The sequence below is a fragment of the Gnatocerus cornutus genome, chromosome 9 (assembly GCF_029298725.1).
Source record: "Gnatocerus cornutus isolate USDA-ARS CGAHR chromosome 9, icGnaCorn1.1, whole genome shotgun sequence".
In the NCBI taxonomy this organism is placed as follows: domain Eukaryota; kingdom Metazoa; phylum Arthropoda; class Insecta; order Coleoptera; family Tenebrionidae; genus Gnatocerus; species Gnatocerus cornutus.
In genome coordinates, this window is record NC_142241.1 from 5072850 (window position 1) to 5090006 (window position 17157).

At 44.6% G+C, this 17157-nt stretch overlaps 2 protein-coding genes across 6 annotated transcripts in view; one reads left to right on the forward strand and one right to left on the reverse strand.

Moving 5' to 3' along the window:
- Positions 1-13952, forward strand: Hml (hemolectin). Its single transcript, XM_088045896.1, has 34 exons — positions 1-231; positions 295-359; positions 447-632; positions 681-840; positions 891-1018; positions 1066-1161; positions 1211-1402; positions 1452-1594; positions 1645-2109; positions 2177-2633; positions 2681-4370; positions 4419-4596; positions 4642-5037; positions 5082-5331; positions 5384-5886; positions 5937-6123; positions 6174-6458; positions 6503-6741; positions 6789-7385; positions 7435-7611; positions 7660-7848; positions 7895-8186; positions 8237-8411; positions 8458-8780; positions 8826-9344; positions 9390-9849; positions 9903-10117; positions 10422-10741; positions 10789-11836; positions 11880-12802; positions 12850-13119; positions 13170-13431; positions 13478-13630; positions 13679-13952. Exons 1-34 carry the CDS (start codon positions 101-103, stop codon positions 13867-13869), a joined length of 11865 nt encoding a protein of 3954 aa, XP_087902022.1. The 5' UTR covers positions 1-100; the 3' UTR covers positions 13870-13952.
- The window catches only part of Vps13D (vacuolar protein sorting 13D), a 16738-nt gene continuing 13533 nt past the window's right edge, over positions 13953-17157 (reverse strand). For 3 of the 5 annotated variants that reach the window (XM_088045894.1, XM_088045891.1, XM_088045892.1), the window contains 9 exons: positions 16732-17117; positions 16655-16681; positions 16054-16508; positions 15864-16007; positions 15424-15816; positions 14889-15376; positions 14723-14842; positions 14529-14672; positions 13953-14484 (listed from right to left, as the gene is read on the reverse strand). In XM_088045894.1, coding sequence (XP_087902020.1) covers positions 14232-14484; positions 14529-14672; positions 14723-14842; positions 14889-15376; positions 15424-15816; positions 15864-16007; positions 16054-16508; positions 16655-16681; positions 16732-17117 — 2410 coding nt within the window. In that variant the 3' untranslated portion in view covers positions 13953-14231. The remainder of the gene's footprint in view (positions 14485-14528; positions 14673-14722; positions 14843-14888; positions 15377-15423; positions 15817-15863; positions 16008-16053; positions 16509-16654; positions 16682-16731; positions 17118-17157) is intronic. The other 2 variants (XM_088045895.1, XM_088045893.1) reach the window with 1 other exon arrangement.

Below are 17157 nucleotides of genomic sequence, written 5' to 3' on the forward strand. Positions count from 1 at the left end.
CAGTTCGCGGAATTGTAGCTTGCATTTCGCGAGATAAATTCACCAATTAGTTCGCCTTAAATTCAGTCAATGATGTGGTGCGTAGTGTGACGGAGTAGCGATGAAGAGAATCTACTTCTTCGTTGTTTTATTGTCATTGTCAAGTTTTGTTAAACTTGAGGTTCCTCAGTACCTACAGGCGAAGTATGGAAGTGGTACATATGGAGGGCGCACTTCTAGTCCCGGAGCGAGGTGAGATTTTGGTGGATGCGCCGGAAGAATCATCGTCTTATTTCGACTCTGTTTATCTTTCAGTGGGGTGAAAACTAAAACCAAAACAGCGGTAAAATCCGCCCCTTCGCGCCACGGCTTCAGAGGAGGTAAATCTCACAATTATCAAGGAAATTGTGGTTTTGATACCACAATCTTAATTATTTCCGTACACGTTTTAATTGCGTTTTCTGCAGGATGCACTTCTGCTCCTCCCGCCCCCCAAAACGCCGGAATTCGATGTTCCCAATACAGTGGTTGCAAAGCTGATTGCCTCCCAAATTATCAATTCCCAAACGGTGCCACTCAATTATTTATCACTTGCGAGAACGGACAGTGGATAATCGAAGGAGGAATTTGGCAATATGTGCCTTCCTGTCAACGTATCTCTAACAAAAGATAAAAATTCGGGTTAATTAGTCTCGTTCTAGCTGTTTGTTTGCCGACTTGCGAAAACCGCGGAATTTGTGTGGCCCCCAATCAGTGCCAGTGCCCTGAGAACTTCTCGGGGCCGTTTTGTCAGTTTGAAAACAAGCCTTGTCTTGCGTATCCTGCTTTGCCGACAAACTCGCGAAGATCATGTACTTCGAAGTAACTATACCACTGCTGTTTCTTCTTTGATTTAACTATCTAAACGATAGGTCTTGTACTGTTTTTTGCCTGCGAGGACATCAATTCCCAGACGGCTCTGCGATAGCCACCTTAACATGCAAAAATGGGTTTTGGATCCCAGACAGGGAGAAATGGTCCTCTTTACCAGACTGCGAGCGTAAGTTTTTAAAAAGTGTTAATAAATCGCGCATTTTTTAAATTTAGCGACTTGTGACCCGCCGTGTTTAAATGGAGGAAATTGTATCGCTCTCGGGCATTGTCAGTGTCCTCAAGAGTTCCGTGGGCCCCAGTGTCAGTACAGTACGTAATTTATCCTAATTTTAACATTTTCGAACGTTTGAATTAACAGGAACGGACAGTTGTGAGGCTAAGAAGTTGCTGTTTAATGGAGGGTACAACTGCAGCGGCGACGAAGTAGGACTGATGTGCTCCCTGCATTGTCCTGAAGGAATGAATTTTGATTCCCCACCGTCACAGTATTACACCTGTTTGTACAACGAAGGAAGATTCACACCGACGCCGATTCCTCAATGCGTTTTCCGTAAAAACCACAAAGAGTTTGATTTTTCTTAGTAAAATTCCACTTTTAGCGGATTCTCAAGTACGGGCTAAAACACATTCGGGTCATTATTACAGCAGCGCGACAAACCATTCGAGTTTCAACGTCGACAGTCTTACAGTTAACGGATACCCAGAAGTTTCTTACATTCCCGCAGGCCAAAGGTGGAATCATGTACGAATTTCATCGAATTTGTTACCAATTCTTTGATTTGAAACTTTCAGGGCTATCAGCAACCACATTATATTCATTCCCACAACACAGAAATTGTGACGATGGCCCCCAGCGAACCCATGTTGGTCGTGCAAGAAAAACTTCCAGAGCCTGGAGCCTGCTTCACGTGGCAAGGGACTCATTACAAAACTTTCGATGGGAAAGTCTTCAGTTTTCATTCTAAGTGCGCCCATATTTTGGCCAGGGATGCTGTTGACAACATCTTCAGCGTTGTTGTGCAAAATGATCCTGAATGCAGCAGCGATCCCACGACATGTTCCAGAATAATAAAAGTTTATTTTGATAAGAAAGAGTATATTTTGAAGAGATCAAAGGATGGAATGCCCATTTTTGCTTCGCCTAAGAAAAGGTTGCCGATTCCCGCGCAGCTACCAGGACTGCGGGTGGAGATGTCGGCTCATTACATCATTCTGTCTTTGGATACTGTTGGAACGAAAATCCGCTGGGATGGACAGGTTTGTAAAAATGTTCCAAGACTTTGAAAAAGAACAAAAATACTAAAAACGTCTTTAATTTTTCCAGCAACTGGTCCAAATCGAGGTCCTGGAAAGCCTCTGGAACCGCACCGAAGGCCTCTGCGGCAACATCGATGGGAACCCCTCCAACGATATCCTCAACAAAAACGGCCAAAAACCTCAAACTATCGCAAACTTCGCCACAAGCTGGAAAATCGAGAATCTAGAAGAAGAATGCAACCACCTTCCATCCGAAGAACACGCCTGCACAGACAACCAAATCTTGGGTTCGAAAAGTCATGAAGCCACAACTTTCTGTAAAAAGCTTCTCAATGATCAAAGATTCGCGCCGTGTCATCATCTCGTTGATGTTTCTCTTCTCCTGGATGCTTGTCGGTGGGACTATTGTTCTTGTGAAGGACCAGACCCTTCGGCGTGTGCTTGCGAAACAATGAACGTTTACGTCAAAGCGTGTGCTCATAAAGGAGTGAAGTTGGCGACGTGGAGAGACGATAAAACTTGTCGTAAGTATTTTCTCTTTGGGTGGTTCTTTTCTAACACTACGCCTCAGCTATGAGTTGTACCGGAGGTCGCATCTATAAACCGTGTGGTTCAGCAGCCGGTCAACCTATTTGCGGGTCATCCACTCTCCACGAAGAAGAAGACAAAGAGAATTGCGTTGAGGGCTGTTATTGTCCTGCCGGGACCGTTCTCCACGAAGACCGCTGCATTACTAGAGATAAATGTCCCTGTAAACTCCGTTCCAAGAGTTTTCCACCGGGTGCTCAAGTCCCCAAAGAGTGCAACACGTGCACTTGCAGCGACGGAAAGTGGGTATGCACCCAAGTTTCTTGTGGCTCTCGATGTGCTGCCGTTGGTGATCCTCACTACGTCACCTTTGATGGTAAGAGGTTTGACTTCATGGGTCAGTGCTCATACTATCTGGTCAAAACTCCCACATTCTCCATTGAGGCCGAAAATGTTGCTTGCGCCGGTGCGATTTCAGAAGCTATGAATTTACCGAGCAGTGTAAGCTCGGGATTGCCTTCTTGTACCAAAACTGTGACAGTGAGGATCTTCGGACAAACGATCAAACTCAAGCAAAATCACGATGTTGTGGTCAATGGACAAGACGTTACTTCCGTACCTTATCAAATCGGTAACGTAACCATCAGGAGCGTCTCTTCGATTTTTCTGCAAGTAGAGTTACCCAACGGGATGGTCCTCTGGTGGGACGGTGTCACCAGAGCCTACATCGACATCCCTGCAAACTTTGGAGAGAAAACCAGAGGACTGTGTGGGACTTTTAACAGCAATCAAAAAGACGATTTCTTGACGCCTGAAGACGACATCGAACAATCCGTCATTCCTTTTGCGAACAAGTGGAAGACTAGCGAAAAATGTAACGACATTCCCGACGGCATTAAATCACACCCTTGCAGTTCTAACATCCAGAACCAGCCAACTGCTGAAAAGCACTGCCGGAAGCTCAAATCTGACTTATTTTCTTCTTGTCATTGGATTGTTGACCCCGAGCCTTATTACCAAGACTGTCTTTACGATATGTGCTCTTGCGAGTTTAAAATCTCAAAGTGTCTTTGTCCGACAGTAGCAGCATACGCTGCTGAGTGTTCACGTCAAGGTGTTAAAATCTCTTGGCGTGACAGTATAAGAGAATGTGGAGTGCATTGCCCAAGCGGACAAAAGTACCAAATATGTGGCAACTCGTGCACTCGCTCCTGTTTCGATATTTCCACAAGACCGGATTGTAAACCACAATGCGTGGAAGGCTGCAACTGTCCTGAAGGAGAAGCTCTTGATAATAATGGAGAGTGCGTCCCCATCGGGGACTGCCAATGTCAGTACGATGGTCTCCACTTCCATCCCGGTTACAAAGAAGTAAGACCAGCGAGCAAAGGCCCTGAGTTGTGCACTTGTATTAACGCCTTCTGGAGTTGTCGCCTTGCCACTCCTCACGAGCAAACGAGTTTTCCTCAAGCTAGCGATTTGAAGTCTCTTTGCGCCGCGTCGCAAAACATGGAGTTTACCACATGCGAGCCTGTGGAACCCGTCACTTGTAAAAACATGCATAATCCTGAATACTTCTCAGCGTCGGTTTGTCATGCTGGATGCAAATGTAAAGATGGCTATGTCTTGGATTCTTCAACCAAAAAGTGTGTTAGACCATCAGAGTGTCCGTGCCACCACGGAGGGAAAAGCTACAAAGAGAACGCGGTGGTGCAAAGCGACTGCAACACTTGGTAAGTTATCGTAAGTGTTAGACTAAATTATCTGAAGAGTTCTTGCAGTACTTGCCAAAACGGGAAGTGGACTTGCACTGATCGACCGTGCGCGGCTGAGTGCAGCGCTTGGGGAGACTCCCACTTTAAGACTTTTGATGGCAAACAATACGATTTCCAGGGACAGTGTGACTACGCGTTGGCTAAAGGAACTCTTGGAAAAGACTCTTTCGATGTCTCCACTCAGGTAAGTGCATCGCAAAGAAGACACGCAGTAAGAGACTGTTTGTAGAACGTACCATGTGGTTCTCTTGGTACAAGCTGCTCGAAATCCGTCACCATTCGCGTAAAGTCCGGTGAAGACCAAGACGTGTTAACTCTCACGAAAGACAAGTCATTGCCAGAGTTCACCGCGATGAAGCACTTAACAGTGCGACAGAAAGGACTCTTCGTGATAGTTGAAGCCCCAGATCTAGGTGTTGTGGTTCATTGGGACCGCGGAACAAGAGTTTACGTCAAAGCAGATCCACGATGGAAAGACAAAATGAAGGGATTATGTGGTAACTACAACGACAATGACGCGGATGACTTCCAGACGCCTTCCGGAGGAATGATCGAAGCGTCGCCTATTATTTTCGGGGACTCATGGAAGTTACAATCGTACTGTCCAGAAACTCTGGAAGTTACAGTAAGTCCCAGCGGTGTTAAAACAAAGATGATGTTCTCTTGTAGAGTACTTGCGAAGACCGCCCTGATCGAAAAGTGTGGGCTTTGAAGAAGTGCGGCATTCTGAAGTCGTCAACGTTTGCTCCTTGCCACTCTGAAGTCCCCGTGGACATCTACTTGGAAAAGTGTATCTTTGATTCATGTGCGTGCGACCAAGGAGGAGATTGTGAATGCTTGTGTACTGCTCTAGCGGCGTACGCCCATGAATGCAACACTCGAGGAGTCCCAATCAAGTGGAGGTCTCAACAACTCTGCCGTAAGTTGATTCGGAAGTAAATTAACTTTGTCTTAGTAACTTTCTTCTTTAGCAATGCAGTGTGACGAACGCTGCTCTAATTACAGTCCATGCATTTCCACGTGTCCTTCCGAAACTTGCGATAACCTCCTCACTGGCCAGATGAGCAAAATGTGCAAAGAGGACACTTGTATTGAAGGCTGCGTCCCTAAACCTTGTCCTCCAGATCAGATCTACCTCAATTCCTCCTTCTTAGAGTGTGTCCCTAGAAACATTTGCAAACCGATTTGTCTTGAAATCAATGGCGTGACTTACAATGAAGGAGACTACCTCGAAGGCGACGAATGTTACAGTTGTTATTGTTCACGTGGTGAAAAAGTCTGCAAAGGTCAACCGTGCTCTACTCAAGTATTTACAACGGTAACTCCTCCAGCGACGCATCAACATGAGCAACTGCTGAAGTGCGAAACTGGTTGGACTGCGTGGATAAATCAAGATAAAGCAAAACCCACGAAGACGAAGACGTCTGGAAAAAAACATAGCGATGTAGAGCCTCTTCCTACACCACTTATTTTGGTATTTACCCTGTTAAAAGTTTTGGATTTTCACATTTTATTCTTCTTTAGAACAACCTGCCTGGTCCCAAATGCAACAAAGATAAAATGATCGACATTGAATGTAGAACTGTCAGAACTCACAAATCACCCAAGGAAACAGGTCTGGACGTCGAGTGCTCTCTAGAAAGAGGTTTAGTGTGTCAATCATCAAACCGACCGTGCCAAGACTTCGAGATCCGTATTCTTTGTCAATGCGGTACAAAATAAAACATTCACTTTCCAGATTTCTGAATTTTTCTCTTTTAGAGGAGTTAACGACAGTTCCATCCACTTGTGATGTGCTCAAACCCCACCGAGAGCATCCAACGGATTGCCACATTTTCTATCACTGCGAGCAAGGTCTCAATGGCCCCACTTTTGTGGAAAAAACTTGTGGTCCTTCCATGTATTACAACCCGGTGACTATGGTCTGCGACTGGCCCTATGCTGTTGAAGAAATTAAACCTGAATGCAAAGCGCCTCCTGTGAAAACACCTGAAGAAGAACTGGTAACAGAAGTGTTTGTCTTACCTGTAGAAGCGGAAGCACCTCGTAAGTTGTTTTTATAAAATGCCTCGAATTTAACCAAATTTTAGGATGCCCTCCTGGAACTAAACTGAAAGACTGCGCAATCCAATGCGATCGCCTCTGTCTGTATTACTCTCATTTTATAGTCTCCAATGGTTATTGCGATGATAACAAGAAGTGTGATTCTAAGTGTGTAGAATCCGGAAAGGACTTAACATGTCCTGAGGGAATGGTGTGGGCGAACAATGAAACCTGCGTGAGCCTCAAAGACTGTTTGTGTAAATCCAGCGATGGTAAACCTGTCAAAGTCTGTCTTTTATTTTAGTTTTCTATTTTTTGACCAGAGAATTTTAGCCGGGGACTGTGTACCGCGAATCAGACTGTAAAGTCTGTCAGTGCGTGGACAATGAATACACCTGCGACGAATCAGCCTGTGAGGAAGAAGAAGCAGAAGAAGCAAGAACGATCCTAATGCGGCCAGAAGAACAGGTAGAATCGCTTCCAGCTTATATACGAGAAAACTCTGGAATGGAGATGTCTCAAGGGAAACCTTTAGTCAAACAAATCATGGAGGAAAGTTTCGTGCCGATTTTTACCACAGTAACCCCACCTGAAGAATGTGCTGAAGATCATCTCATTGATTTGATTCAAGGCGATCAAGCACTTCCTGATGTCGTTTTCAACGCCACCAGTGTGTTAAGTTCTGCGTTTACACCGGAAAACGCGAGGTTTGATAGTAAAGTAGACACCACGCACGGCGGCAGTTGGATTCCGCAATATTCTAACAATTTACAATACTTGGAGATTAATTTAGGTCAACAAGAACCGATCTATGGGGTTAAGATTAAAGGAAGTCCAATGTACGACGAGTACGTTACTAGTTATAAAGTGTCGTACAGTCCGGAGGGTGGTCATTTCTTACCAGTGCTCAACAAAGAGCGTCTGCCTCAAGTATAACGCTCTCTTAGAGTTGATAAGAAGTTACCATTTCCGATTTTAGGTGTTCAGAGGCTCAGTTGACGCCACCACGGTTGTGCAAGTAATTTTCGAAACACCTTTTGAAGCTCAGATTGTTAAGATCCATCCCGAGACGTGGCATATCGGAATTGCACTAAAAGTTGAATTGATTGGGTGTGGGGAACTTCTTACAACGACACCAGCTTATGAATTCATAACGGTAAGAACTGAATTTGCTCTGGAACTGCTCAAAATGTTAACTTTTTAGATACAAGCTGCAACTTTGGCTCCACCTCTTCTTTGCGACGACCCAATGGGTCTGGACGATGGAACGATGTTAGAACAGCAGATCTCTGTGAGTTCTGAAATTGATAGAAACCACACCAAGTCAGATCTTAGATTGAGCGAGGACGGTGCTTGGCAGCCTGTAACGAACTCTCGTACCGAATTTGTGCAGGTACCTCATTTGTTGCAAAGTGTTCATTAGCTAATTATATTTTTAGTTTGACTTCATGGAACCGCGCAACATTACAGGTGTGGAAACTAAAGGGGGTCCCAAAGGCTGGGTCACCGCTTTTACCGTCAAGTACTCCCATGACAATAAAGCGTGGAATCCAATCTTAGACCGAAAAACTCAAACCGAGAAAGTTTTCCTCGGAAATTACGACTCAAACACGCCACAAATCACCCATTTCGAGTTGCCCATCAATGCGAAGTACCTCAAGCTCGTACCAACGAAATGGATCGACAATATACAAATGAGAGTGGAAGTTCATGGGTGTTTCGAACCATATCGTGAGTTACTTACAAAATTCCGATCTTAGACACTTAAAACCTCCTTCCAGCTACCATTTCTGAAGAGTTTCTAACGACAATAATACCACCGTCGTGCAATATTTGCCCTGACGTCCCCGCAGAACCTTTGGAAATGGAGGCTTGTCGATGCTCCAATGACAAGTGGTGGGATGGCGAGAACTGCATTGCAAGAACTGAGTGCCCTTGTCTTGTTGGCCACATTTCGTTAGTTATTCAAACTCCTAGAAACTCCTTCTAAACTTTTTTGTAGGTACCCAGTCGGTACCTCATACAAGAAGGAAGACTGCTCCGAGTGCCTTTGTAAAATCGGCGGAGTGGCGCACTGCAGTCCTAAACACTGCGATCCGTGCGAAAAAGGTCTAAGAAGCACGGTAACCACCACGTGCCAGTGCACATGTAAACCGTGTCCTGACGGTACCACTTTATGCCCCACGAGCGATATCTGTATAAACTCAACTTTGTGGTGCAACGGATTCGAAGATTGTGCAGACGATGAAGTTCATTGCCTCACCACGACCACGAAGAAGACGGTAGTTACTACAACGACGAAGCCTCCGGTTTTCACCACTCAAAGTTAGTACAAAGAAATCGAGAGTCGGTTTAATTCTTTCGTTATAGAAGCGGTGAAGAAATGTCCGGAAATTCAGTGTCCCTCAGGCTTTACGAAAAAAATGAAAAAACCCACTAAAGGCCGTCTGTACCAATCGTCGATGTTTGCCAGTAGTAATCAGTTTGGTCGAAAAGGAGGGTACAGTCCTGGGGTCAAAACAGGAGGAGTTAAAACGAGCTTTAGAAAAACTCCTGTGCGAAGACCACAAAATGTTACTTCTTCGAAACCGCTAAATTGTACAGAATACGTCTGCGTATCAATAAAACCAGCACCGAACTACATTCACTCGAAGAAAGAGTGTCCTCCGACGAATTGTCCGGCGGGTTACACTGCAGTCTTTGAAAAAGAAGAAGATTTCACTACAAATACGTGCCCGGAGTACGTTTGTAACCCTGTGAGTCTTCCAGATGCCATTTGTAATGTGACTGGGCGCACTTTCAACACGTTCGATGACACAGAGTACAAGTACGATATTTGCAATCATATTCTAGCACGAGATTTGGAGAGCAGCGACTGGGAAATTGCCTGTAAGTTCTAAGTTAAACATTTCAGCGTATTAAAAACGATTGTAGTAAGAAAAACCTGCGAGAAAACCTGCTGGAGAGACCTCATCATCCAACACCACAACCACTTGGTGGTTCTTCACCCGAATCTCACCGCGGAGTACGACGGTTTTTCCTACACCGTCGAACAAACGAAGAAAATTGGGTCCAACACCAAAGCATTTACCATGACGCGTCTCGGGAATATTCTTCTCTTCGTTTCAAACCGATACGGCTTTTGGATTATTTGGGACGTTGAAGGCAACGTGAAGTTGGGAATCACGCGAAAACTCGTAGATAAAGTCGATGGACTTTGTGGGTACTTCAATGGGGTCCCTCAGGATGATAAAAAGAAACCTGATGGCTCAGTCGCAAGAACGACAGTGGAGTTTGGTGATAGTTGGGCTTATGGTGACGACTCCCGTGTTTGTGAGCCTCAAGTTTGTCCTTTGGATGTGCAGAACAAAGCTTGGCAGATCTGTCAGGTCAAGTAAGTGTGGTAGGTGCTCGTTTTTTTTTAAGAAGGTTCGACGATTTTTTTAGAGAGCGCGCTTTGGAGCCTTGCAATAAAGTCGTTGACAAAGACGCTTTTATCTCTCGGTGCATTGAAACAACTTGTGAGTGTCTTCAAGCAGCGGCCAAGAACCACACTGCTGAGGAAGAGTGTCGATGTCAGAGTTTGGAAGATTTCGTGGTGAATTGCTTGACGAGAGAACCAACAACTGATGTTTCAGAGTGGAGGACACAGTTGGATTGTCGTATGTAGTATATATAATCAAATTTCTTCAATGGATTTAAGGATCCACCCATTCTTCATCATATAATGGTGAAAAGGAGTGAAATCGCATATTAAAACCGAAAAAAGAATTATTTCATTGGCTCGCATTGTCGTTATCACAATAGTTTTTGTAGCAAAAAACAACAAACTCGAGCGCTAATTCCCCGCATAACATTTATTGATTTACTGGTTAAATTTTCATTGTCGTTTTATAATTTTTTATTATCACTTCAATTGCCTCCAGTTTTTATGGGAATAAACCATCTATGACCTAATTTTTCCAGCTGTAAGTTGCGAGGCTCCGCTGGTCTACCACGACTGCTACCAACGAAAATGCGAACCCACTTGCGAGTCCCTCTCAGATCCCGACGCCGCGTGCCCCAAATTACCGAACGTGTGCTTCCCCGGGTGTTATTGTCCCCCGGGAACCGTGAAAAAAGGCGACAAGTGTATAAGTCCCTCCAACTGCAGAGACTGCGAGTGTAACGTCCTTCCGCATCTTCAATACGTGACTTACGACGACACTAACTTCACTGTTAACGCGAACTGCGTCTACGTGATGTCTCGGGATGTCCTCGAAGGAAGTAACGCTCACAAATTCCAAGTAATTTCTGTATTACTTTCAATCAATTTCTCGAATCGCAATTTTAGGTTTTGATCACCAACGCCCCTTGCAAGAATAACCAAAGGAAAACCTGCGTAGGAAAAGTCACTGTTTTGTACGAAGGACACAAAATCCACGTCCTCAACGACATGATACGCAACAAGTTAAGAATGACGGTCGATGGGGAAAGAATCGACGACTTTGGAGAGATTTCTTGGGCTCGCGTTCTCGAAACCACCAGTAAACACATCAAGATGTACCTCACCGATATTCAGGTGGAAATCTCCGTTTATTTTCCTTCCTTAGGGGTATCAGTGAAGGCTCCTTCACAAAGATATGGAGGACGACTTGAAGGATTGTGTGGTGACTGCGACAGCAATCCTCGCGACGACCTTCGTGTTCCTTCCGGAGAAGTCATCACCGATCCCAATGATTTCGCTCTGAGTTGGTTGTACGAAAAACTCCCACAGTCCAGAGAAACCTGTGAGAGTAAACAGGAGCCGTGTCTTCCTCTCCCTCAGGAATCAGATCCTTGTAAAATCATCCTGGATTACCAAACCTTCGGGCAGTGTCTCAGAGTTTTGGACCCTTCACTCTTCTTGGAGTGGTGCCAGAAAGACACTTGCGACAACAATCCAGAACTAGCATGTGCTTCCATTGAAGCATACGCTAGGGACTGTGCCAGCGCCGGCTTCTGCGTCAACTGGAGGACCAACATTTGTCCACCGAAAGAGTGTCCTTCCGATAAAATCTACAATCCATGCGGAACGCGTTGTCCAAAGACATGTGAAAGCATCAAAGAGAAAGAAAAGAGTTGCGCTAACGTCCCTGTGGAAGGCTGCTTCTGTCCGGAAGGCAAAGTCCTCAGAAACGACACGTGCGTGGTTGAAGAAGACTGCGAAGTGTGTGACGAAGCAGGACATCGCCCCGGCGACGTCTGGAAGATGGATAAATGCACACTCTGTGCCTGCGATGGTACCACTTTGAAATGCGATACCGAACACTGCTCTGGAAGCGACAAAATCTGCCAGCAAGGGTATCAGGTGGTACAAATCCCGAGTAAACCAGACGAATGTTGCGATAAATACGCGTGTGGTAAGTCTTAAAACCGGTAAACTTGATCTACTTTTGCTTTTAGTACCTGAACCGACTGCCGGTCCCACTTGCGAGTCTCCCACCCCCATTTCCTGCGGCGGCGGCCAAGTGATGAAGTTAGCCACGAAACCAAACGGATGCCAACAATTCATTTGCGAGTGTAAACCAGTGGAAGAGTGCGAGCCTGTTGATACCAGCACCGACTCTCCTTTAGAAGACGGTTACGTCAGAACGATCGATTCCAGTGGGTGCTGTCCCGAAATCAAAACAGTTTGTAAGAAGGAACTTTGCGCTAAACCAAAACAGTGCCCTCAGTTCCACACTCTGAAGAATGAGACTGGGGAGCGGTGTTGTCCTTTCTACACGTGCGAACCACCAAGAAACCAGTGCATTTACGAAAACTTGTACACTTCCGCCAAAACGGGCGGGGAGAGAGGAAGAACAGATATGGAAAAGCAGAAAGTGTTGAAGAAGGCCAACGAAACGTGGCAAGATGGGCCGTGCCGACAGTGTAAATGCTCGTTTACTTCTCTTGAAAATTATCAGCCGACATGTACTCAGATTGATTGCTCCGCTATTGAGATATCACAAGACTATTTGGACTACGAGTTGGTGCCAGAGTTTGTCTACGACGAGTGCTGTCCGATCGTCAAAAGAGTCGCCTGTAAATACCACGACAAAATCTATAAAGTCGGAGAGAAATGGACTAAAGAAAACGACTTTTGCACGATCTTCGAGTGTGTCAACGAAACTTCCGGGGTTCAAAAAGAAACAAAAGTCACTACTTGCGACACGGAGTGCGATTTAGGCTTCAAATACGTACCCGCCGCCCCAGAATCGGAACAATGTTGCGGTTCTTGTAAACCCCACGCTTGTGTGTGCGAAGGAGTCGTGCACGAGGAAGGGGAAGAATGGACATCTCCTGATAAGTGCACAAAATATTTCTGTCTGAAAGTCAATGGATCGGTAATAAAACAACGACACCGAAACTCTTCTAATTTGGTAATTTCCAGATGCAAACTCAGTCCGTGCCGGTGCAGTGTCCGGAACCACCGAAAGACTACCTCGAGAACTACGTCTATGAAACTACCCCAATTGAAGGCGAGTGCTGCAAAGAACACAAAATGGTTGCTTGCAAAGTTGGAGGAAAAGTCTACAAAGTGAACGAAACGTGGCCGTCACCGGATGGTGACAAATGCAAGAAGTTGACGTGTGTTAAAAATAAGAACGGGGAGATTACCAAACAGGAGACCGTGGAGAATTGCAAGACCAACTGTTCAAAGGTGTCATAATAATTATTAAAAAACGAATTCTATAAAAAATGCGTTTTCAGGGATATGAGTACCACAAATCTAACGAAACCTGCTGCGGGGAATGTGTCCGCATCGCCTGTATCGTCAACGAAACTTTAAAACACCCCGGCGAAAACTGGACTTCCCCCGACAAATGCACAACATTCACATGCGAAAAATTCAGTGACGAGTTTATAGTGACCAGTCAACAAGAATCGTGCCCTTCACTCGAGGACTGTCCTGAAGAAAACATCTACGTCAAGGGCTGTTGTAAACATTGTAACATCACATCGTTGCCGCTGAGTAAGAGTACCACTCTTCAAACTAATTTTTATTGTCTCGTTTTCAGAGGATTGTACCCCTCAAGCTATCGCTCTAAACAAAACGCTGCATCTAATTAAAGCACATCGCGAAGACCACGGGAAATGTGTCAATAAAAAACCGATTTTATCGTTCACTGAGTGTGTGGGAGTTTGCCAGTCGTCGACGTTCTTTGATAAGAGTACGTTTTGAAGGGTTTTGAGTGGTTGATATTTTACCTTTTTTATAGGTAAAGGTTCACATGAAAGTAAATGTTCGTGTTGTCAAGCGACTCGTTACACGTCGCTCGAGGTGGAACTGGAATGTGAAGATGGTCACAAATTCAAGAAAATGGTTTCTGTGCCATCCGATTGTGGTTGTGAGGGTTGTGCCGCTCCACCCCGACACACAAATACCAAAAAAGCGCCTGTGAAAGCATAATTGTTCGTTCATTAAAATGATTTATTTTTATATGTTTGTAAAACCTTCTAAAAGCTTCAATAAATGCAAGGATTATAAAAGTCTTTTTATAGCAACACCAATTTTTATTATAATCTTTGGTAAAAAATTATAGCAACATTATTTACATGTTTTGATGTTGGAAATTATTGCTCCTAATAAAACAATCCCTAATAAGAATAAATAAACAAATGCGTATTGACAGCCTATTTACATATTTTACATGAAAAGCAAATTGATAAAGGCACTTGAAATAAAGGAGGCATAACTTAGTGCGGTACCAAAATCACAAATAAAAACAACTAATTTTAGTACAACAATAAAACAAGAAGTGTGGATAATGCTCAGTCTTCTAAATTGATAATATTGTCACTGCTCAGTGTATAAAGTCGTTCAAAGTACAATCTTTTAGCATAGTTTATCTGTTGTGATACTGACTTGGCCAAATCTGCCGATTTACAACGAACTCTGGGTTTTTTCACAGGATCCGGATTTACTAAAGCTGCGCTCGTTCCAGCGACGTGCATTATAATCTCGATATAGTATCTAGATTCAGAACCCTCTTTCTCCACGATGACTTCGCAAGACTCCAAATCACTAAGTAAAGTAATTAATTTAAGTCAACTTAAACTCTGACTTACCTTAAGTGGCAGTCGATCACTGGAGTGAGATCCGGTGCGTGTGTACTCGCCACTATTCTCAGCTTGAGATTTGAGACTATGCAGTGAAGATCTTCAGAAGCGCTGCCAAGGATTTCGTACGCCACGAGCTGTTCTTTGTAGTTTCTGAAAAAAAAACAGTCAGAAACAACACTAAGAAAATATCAACAACTTACTTATCGTTGACGATGTACAAGTAGAGCTGCCCTTGACTCTGCTTACCGCTATACCGCGGAAGCAAACTCCCCGGGCCGCAAACGCAGCGTGGGAGTCGTATTCTTTCAGGAACGGATTTGCTAAAACCTCAAGATTTATGCAAAGTTACCATTTTTCATATTTTACCTTCTGCTGGAATCCCGGACGGCCCGCGCCGTCTCCGAGGCAAAGTCCAGAACTCCGACCACCGGTTTGGTGACAGCTCCTACTAAGCCCTTCCCGATTCCTGAAATCACCCCCGGGATACCATCAGTGGATGCTCCTTCGTACACTTGTTTGAACAACCCCGTGGCTCCTCCTAGAATCCCGAAACCTAGTCCTTTAAAACCGGCAACGATGTGGTCTCTACTCCGACCGCTCTCAACTTGTCGGATTTTTTGTCGGACTTCTTCGTGGTGGTCGTCGAGGACTGCTCTTCCCAAACCATCGGAAATCGACTCGGTGACTTTCACGGCGCTGTTGGAAATTCCGTGGGTGACGTTTTTTACTAGTGCTCCGACGTTTCCTTCGAAGAGGAGACCGGAAAAGCCTTCAGAGACGTCGTTGACGAAGCCGAGGGGGTTTCCTAGGAAGTCCACGGAGACGAGGATGACACCGGCTTGCCACATTAGTTCCTTTAACATTGGAAATTAGACCTAGGCTATAGAAACGGCCAACTTACATCTTTGAAGTGTTTGATTATGGAGTTGATCAAAAACTGCCCGGTTTCGAAGAGGTGGCGCCGATCGAAAGCCTGCAAATCTACCGCGGCATCTTCAAATTTGATCAAAGTTAACCCAAGTTTCCTCTTAATTTTTTGCAAGTGTGATGGAAGCTTCGTGGCGGTTTTCACGCTCAGTCTTATCTGATCCAGAATCAACTGGATGACTCCAAAGTAGTAGCGCTTGGAGTGCGCAGCAGACACCTCCAGAAGGAGTCGCTGAACTTCATAGTCATTCTCGTCTTTGTTAATCAGTTCTTCCTCTCGCGAGTGGTAACCGATGAAGTCAAACAACTTCAACAAAAGCTTCTCTTCGAGGATAATTGTGATTTTCTTAAGACGCAAAATGAGGTACTATAAAAAAGTGTTGTCATTTAAGTAGTGGTGCTTTTAAACAGTACCTTGAAAATGTCGGCGTTGGTGGTCAACTTCTCTTGAAGCTCTGCCGTGAAATCAATCGCAGGAAGTTTGTGATTTACTTCGTCGTTGTTTCTGGAGCTTGGAGGTGTAACGTACAGTACCACCGGAACTGGAGTCTCAAACAACTACCAACAAACTTTTAATTCTTGTAAGAAAATCTCTTAAACCTACCTGATTATCAATCTGCACGTCGCCTACGCTTATACAAAACTGTTTTGAAGAAGACGTGATCACCGTCTCTCCAACGATGTTAGAAAACAACGCATATAGCAGTTCCTCCGGTGTTTTGCAACAGACTAAACTGATACCAACTCCTTCCAAGTTTACAGTAACTTGTAATTCTCTTTTGTTTACTTTCTCGTCGTCTTCACTCTCAATTGTTAAGTTTGGTCGTTGTTTGAGGGCAATGCTGCTCCATTCGCGTTCATCAGGCGTGGCGTAAGTTCGAGACTCTTTCATGTCTTTTATACTTAGCACGCGGGTAGGACCGTCCATTGCTATGTTCACTGAGAGTAAACCTGAGCCTGGTCGGAGCCTCTGGCGACTTATCGCCTGTTCTATTGGTATTCCTGAATCGGTAAGTTTGTGGCACACTGGTTGGGGGAAGCCCAGAACGGCCGAATTCCCTGGAAAATAAACACACTAATAAAAAAAATGACGTGAAAATCTAGGTGGGTTTTTGTTAGCACTGGAAACAGAACCGAAACTTTTAACTTCTTACTCAAAACATGCAAGGAAACACAAAAAATAAAAACATAAACGGGCTACATACACTGTTGCCAGCTTCCGGCTAATTTACCTAAAACCGTAAAAGCGATGACAATAAACCGTACTCATAATCTCCCTTACCTTGCCGCAGCCCAAAAAAGCCATCTTGAGCTTGTACGCACATGTTAAAATGAGCGCAACATAACCGCCCCTCTTCTGTGAATCTCCAGGTCTGTGTAGACCTTCTTCTTGGATCAACACGTCTTAAAACTAACTTAGAGTACGTGTTAGGTTGAGGAGCTGTGTTTTCGATGTCCAAAACCAGAATATTATCGCTTTTCGTCGGTTGGTGTGGGTGAGAAGGCGGGCTGCTGCCTTCGTGTTGTAAGCGACCTTCTGGAGTCATCCGCCATAGTTGTGACCTCAAACCCTGTCGCTTCCTGTTAAGAATAATCTGATTGGTTTTCACCACATCCAAGACGAGTTCTTGGCTCTCAACATCTAAAGGATCGAGAATGTCCTGAGTACTGAAACAAGAATGATAAAATCGCGTTGTGAGGATTGGTT